Source organism: Dendrobates tinctorius, unplaced genomic scaffold (genome assembly GCF_039654945.1).
Source record: "Dendrobates tinctorius isolate UK_male_01 unplaced genomic scaffold, ASM3965494v1 ptg000145l, whole genome shotgun sequence".
Taxonomy (NCBI): Eukaryota; Metazoa; Chordata; class Amphibia; order Anura; family Dendrobatidae; genus Dendrobates; species Dendrobates tinctorius.
This window is the reverse complement of record NW_027361812.1, coordinates 15,687,838-15,693,416: the sequence shown is the minus strand read 5'-3', so window position 1 is coordinate 15,693,416 and position 5,579 is coordinate 15,687,838. Positions and strand designations below refer to the sequence as shown.

Sequence of the window (5,579 nt, the reverse complement as noted above, 5' to 3'; positions counted from 1 at the left end):
GCGGAGCAGATATAAAAGGAACTGAGAACGCCAGCAGAGGGCACTCGACAGAGCGGGAGAGAAAGAGCAGGAAGCCTAGGTGGCACCAGAGAGCCAGAGTCAGAAGGAGTGAGCAACGACTAGAGAGACTGAAGGGGGACTCACCACGGTCAGGGAGGAGACAGCACTGAACAGCACCGACAGCACCGAGGGTCGCCGACCAAACGAACGCGCTCCCGTCACTTCAGCCCGCAGTCGCGGCCTGCCTGCTACCTCCCGCGGTGGCGGCCTGTCCGCTGCCACCCGCGGCTGCCACTGCCCGACTCCAGCCCGTGGTCATGACCTGCCCGCTTGCCACATGCGGCCTCCACTACCTGACTGCAGCCCGCGGTTGCGGCCTGCCCACTGCCACTGGCGGCCGCGACTGCCTGACTCCAGCCCGCGGCTGCGGCCTACCCGCTGCCAACAGCGGCCGCAACTGCCCAATTTCAGCCCGCAGCTTCGGTCTGCTCGCTGCCACCCATGGCTGTCATTGCCCGACTTCAGCCCGTGGCTGCGGCCTGCCTGCCGCCACCCGCGGCCCCTGCTACCCGACTCCAGCCTGCGGCTGCGGCCTACACGTCCAGGGCCCTGGCCACCTCCATCCCGCCTCCGTTGGGAGGTGCAACGCAGAGGAACTCTCCCGCGTACCTGCGATTACTACACAGTTTTGAAAATAAAGAAGTAATGGCTTCACAACTAAGGCTGGTTTCACATTTGCGTTTTTTTGCGCTTGAAAAAAACGCATACGTGCGCATGCGTTTTTTCCCCTATATTTAACATGGGTGCGCATACCTGCGCGCTGGCATGCGCACGTATGCGATTTTCATGCGCTGCGTTTTTTTGGGGTGTGCGTTTGTATTTTACAGACGCTACATGTTGCATTTTTTGGTCCTGCAAAAAAGCGCATGTGCACGTTTTGCGCTAAAAATGGCCATTATAGCCTATGGATGCGCATACGTGCGCACTGGCATGTGCATGTATGCGTTTTTTTAGCGCTGTGCTTTTTTGGTGGTGTCCACTTGTTGTACTAGTTATAAACTTCTAAAGTCAAAAAAAAAAAAGTCTATATAAAGGAGGTGCCTGCCAAAACTCTGCCACTACTACACTGACAGATTGGAGAGCAGACAGTCACCAAGGAACCCATCTTCTATCAGCGTCAAGAATGTGAGTATATTACATTATATGCCTGTCCTTTTAAATTATGTATGTACTAATGATTTTTATTATTTTTACATGCAGTATGTCTTCAGAATCCGAATATTCCCCATCGCGGCAGGAATTGGCGCAAGCAGACCGTGAGGTGATTATTTTCGTGCATCTGGTAAGTATATCTGCTGCTACTCCAAATCTCTAACGTTTTTTTCAACTTTTTTAAGACATCATCATCATCATCTTCTGCGGACGGGACTAGTGAGGGCGAAGAGCAGGAGCAGCGAAGCCAAGTCCCGGTGGTGATACGGAATGTATGTATCAAATGATTTGTAATGTTCTTTATTTTTTATCTTCTATTTTTACTCTTTTTTATGTTTCTTTTTTTTGTAACTTTTTATTCAATTTAAATTTGATTATTCTAATGAATGTGTTTTGTCTAGGTTCCACAATGGGATGAAGACGTCTACCTGGATAATGAGCAGCTCATCAGCCTGGTCCAGGAGCGTGCGCCGTTGTGGGACAGCCGTGACCGGCTGTACAAGGACAATGTGGTGACCCGGCGGCTATGGAATGAGGTGGCCGCAGCGTTGATGGATGGCTGGGACAGCGCCACAGCATCCTCCAAAAAGGCGTTTAGTGAGTATTTCCCTGCTCTGTATTGTGCCGCAGTGACTGTTGTCCTTGACGGCACTGTTGGGTTTCATGCTAGGTATATTCTAGCAGGAAACCCAACAGTGTCATCGGGCTCTACAGTGACTGCTTTGAGTATTGTATTGCTATATTGTGCCCGCAGTGACTGTTGTCCTTGACGGCACTGTTGGGTTTCGTGCTAGGTATATTCTAGCAGGAAACCCAACAGTGTCATCGGGCTCTACAGTGACTGCTTTGAGTATTGTATTGCTATATTGTGCCGCAGTGACTGTTGTCCTTGACGGCACTGTTGGGTTTCGTGCTAGGTATATTCTAGCAGGAAACCCAACAGTGTCATCGGGCTCTACAGTGACTGCTTTGAGTATTGTATTGCTATATTGTGCCGCAGTGACTGTTGTCCTTGACGGCACTGTTGGGTTTCGTGCTAGGTATATTCTAGCAGGAAACCCAACAGTGTCATCGGGCTCTACAGTGACTGCTTTGAGTATTGTATTGCTATATTGTGCCGCAGTGACTGTTGTCCTTGACGGCACTGTTGGGTTTCGTGCTAGGTATATTCTAGCAGGAAACCCAACAGTGTCATCGGGCTCTACAGTGACTGCTTTGACTATTGTATTGCTATATTGTGCCGCAGTGACTGTTGTCCTTGACGGCACTGTTTTTTTTTTCCCAACAGTGGACAAAGTCCGAACACGTTGGCGTTCGATCAAGGACCGCTTCAACAGTGATGTTCGTGCTGAGGGCCAGGTTCGCAGTGGATCTGCTTCAAGGACCAGAACTAGATACCGTCACTATCACGCGTTGCAGTTCCTAAGACCGGTCCTTGCCACGAGATCGTAAGTATTATAAATTTTGGGTTTTTATTTTTATTAATCTGTGTTTTTCTAATCCACAGCTGATACTTCTTGTAAAGGCATGGTAGTAATGATTTTCCTTTCTTCCACAGCACCTGGAGCAGCACCCTGCAACCTGGCCCTGGAGCGGTCCTTCCTCGGACGTCCTCTGACCCGTCCCAGCCATCCGACAGCTATGAAGCACCTTGCAGGTCAGCCACACACACAGCTGGTGACCAGGAAGCTGGGCCATCAGGTGTTCCCCTGTCCCAGGTCTCTGCCACTGGTTATGCGGGCACTACCCGCCAGAGGCAGAGGGCCTTGGACAGGAATGTCTTGCCCGAGTTTATGCATTTGAGCGAGGCCTTTAATTCCAGCCTCAAGTCGCTGTCCGACAGAGTTGAAAGCGGTTTTGCACTCATGGAACGTGGTTTTAACCACTTTGAACACCGCTTCAATTCTGTAGAACAGCGCCTTGACCGTCTGGAGGCCGACCTCAACAGACCAGCACACCATTTTTTTAGTAAGATTGAAAAGGGCATGGCGGAACACCTTAGTCCTGAGCAACAGCTGAATGTGCTGCAGGCCTGCAACAATGCTTTCTTGCAGGCTATGCAGCATAATCGGTACGGTCAGCAGTCAGAGGTGTCATTTCCACCTGTGCCACCATTGACTCGCTTCACCTCACTACCGACTTGTGCTGCATACCACTGCACGGACACCTCTATTCAAAGCCAGGACACCCACCGTTACACCACCACAAGTCTGAGTGCAGCTGGTCACTTCACCGACACCACCATGGCAAGCGCTACTCCTGTCTGGAGCACCACAGCCACTCCCATGCATGCGTGGAGCTCAGCCACCACTAGGCAAACATGGAACAGCCCTGCCGCTACAACAACATGTAGTAGCCCTGCCACCACCACTCCGCAAACCTGGACCATCACTGCCGCCACCAGTCCTCCTGCAAGGACGAGCACTGCCAACCAAGAGCAGCAGCAGCAGCCACCTCAGCAGCAGCAGCAGCCACCTCAGCAGCAGCAGCAGCCACCTCAGCAGCAGCCACCTCAGCAGCAGCCACCTCAGCAGCAGCCACCTCAGCAGCAGCAGCAGCCACCTCAGCAGCAGCAGCCACCTCAGCAGCAGCAGCAGCCACCTCAGCAGCAGCAGCCACCTCAGCAGCAGCAGCAGCCACCCCAGCAGACGGGGGACCTACACTCAATATTTGCCCCAAGTTCAAGGCGAAATCAATCAAGGCGGGCATTGGGCCAAAGTCGGTCCAGGCACACAAGCCTACGGCGACATGCCATTACAACAAATGTACCTGAACAGATTTCCTCTCCTCCAAGTGTTCCTAGTTTAATTCCCTTAACTGGACTACCTTCCCCCACAAGTTTTGTTGCCCCTTCCCCTCAAACACCGTCTTCAACTGCAAGTGTTGCATATTCCCTGCACACCCCCAAATTGAAACCATCTGCCCCCAAACGCCGGAAAAAATAATTTTTTGGTTTATTTTTGTGATTAAAAATAAATTTACATTTGTGGTTCACCATTACAAAGTTTCATTAATGTTGTTTGCGCCGCTCACACACACTGATGGGTAAATACATGTTAAAAACCAACCCAAGGCCTAGTATACTCATATTTGAAATACCACGGCCTAGTATAGTCATTCCAAGGCCTAGTGTAATAACTCTAGTTTTACCAACATGAATCTGGTTTCATGAAAAACAAACTGTTGAAACTTGTCAAGTTTCACCAGTTTGTTTTTCGTGAAACAAGATCCTAGTTGGTAAAAATCGAGTTATTACAGTAGGCCTTGGTATGACTATACTAGGCCGTGGTATTTCACATATGACTATACTAGTAGGCCCAAGGCCTACTATACTCATATTTTAAATACCACGGCCTAGTATAGTCATTCCAAGGCCTAGTGTAATAACTCTAGAAACTTGTCTATTTATACACTACCACAATTTTAAATAAACGTTGGAATTGAGCTGATTACATTCATCCACTCAATGCTGACTTGTATTCCCCATTGACTTTCATTGGGTGGGGTTGGGTTTTGAGGGTTGGGTTTTGAAAAAATCACATACTTTTTTTTCAACTAGTTTGACAATTTTCTCTTGAAAAAAATTGGTTTCCTGATTCATGGCCTGAAGCTTTGCTCGTTCCAATATATTTCACGCAGACTAGCAATGCTGCATTTTAACTCATATGTGTATTTACCTGCCCAGGTGTGTGAACATCAAAAAATTCAGTTATACATGGGAAGTTTTTTATTTAATTGGATTTTAAAAAATATAGTGCACTCAGTAATGGTATCAAATAAGGTTTTTTATTACCATAAACAAACAAAAACATTACACCATTTCATCTTGCCAGTGCACCCGTCCTACATCAGAAATAAAGTAGGCCGCAAATTGGTCCCTCATTTGGCCAACTTCAACGGATGACCTGAGAGTGTGCTGAGTGAATTCAGGCAATGGGTTAGGAGCATCATCGTCCAGTTCAAAGGTCGGGTGCTCTTTAGCCATCACAAAGTTATGTAGAACCACACAGGCCTTCACCACCTCATCGACTGTTTCAAGTTTAAGATTAATGGCCGTGCCCAGAATTCGCCATCTGGAGACAACAATCCCAAAAGCACACTCGACAGTTCTTCTGGCCCTGGTCAGCCTGTAATTAAATATTTTTTTGGTGTGGTCCAAGTCCCGGCTGGAGTAGGGTTTCAGTAAGTTTCCGCACATTTGAAAAGCCTCTTCGCCAACCATTACAAAGGGCAGTGGCGGAGCTTCGGTGTGAGGAAGAGGCCGTGGCATAGGGAAATTAAATTGGTTGCCATACAACCTCCGGCCCATGTCTGAGTTTTTAAAAGCCTGTGAGTCATTACCACGGCCAAATGCTCCAATGTCCACT

General features: G+C 48.8%; 1 protein-coding gene across 1 annotated transcript; it reads left to right on the top strand.

The window, feature by feature from the left end:
- Nucleotides 1-1,037: 1,037 nt before the first annotated feature.
- LOC141049534 (uncharacterized) lies at nt 1,038-4,331 on the top strand. Its single transcript, XM_073546075.1, has 3 exons — nt 1,038-1,809; nt 2,501-2,660; nt 2,771-4,331. The coding sequence occupies exons 1-3, from the start codon at nt 1,764-1,766 to the stop codon at nt 4,155-4,157; spliced, it is 1,593 nt and encodes a 530-aa protein (XP_073402176.1). The 5' UTR covers nt 1,038-1,763; the 3' UTR covers nt 4,158-4,331.
- Nucleotides 4,332-5,579: the final 1,248 nt, after the last annotated feature.

Bases quoted from the DNA above. Each gene is read 5' to 3' on its own strand.
- LOC141049534 (XM_073546075.1), top strand. From the start codon at position 1,764: ATGGATGGCTGGGACAGCGCCACAGCATCCTCCAAAAAGGCGTTTA. The intron at 1,810-2,500 runs GTGAGTATTTCC...TTTTCCCAACAG, and splicing joins ATCCTCCAAAAAGGCGTTTA to TGGACAAAGTCCGAACACGT. The intron at 2,661-2,770 runs GTAAGTATTATA...TTTCTTCCACAG, and splicing joins CCGGTCCTTGCCACGAGATC to CACCTGGAGCAGCACCCTGC.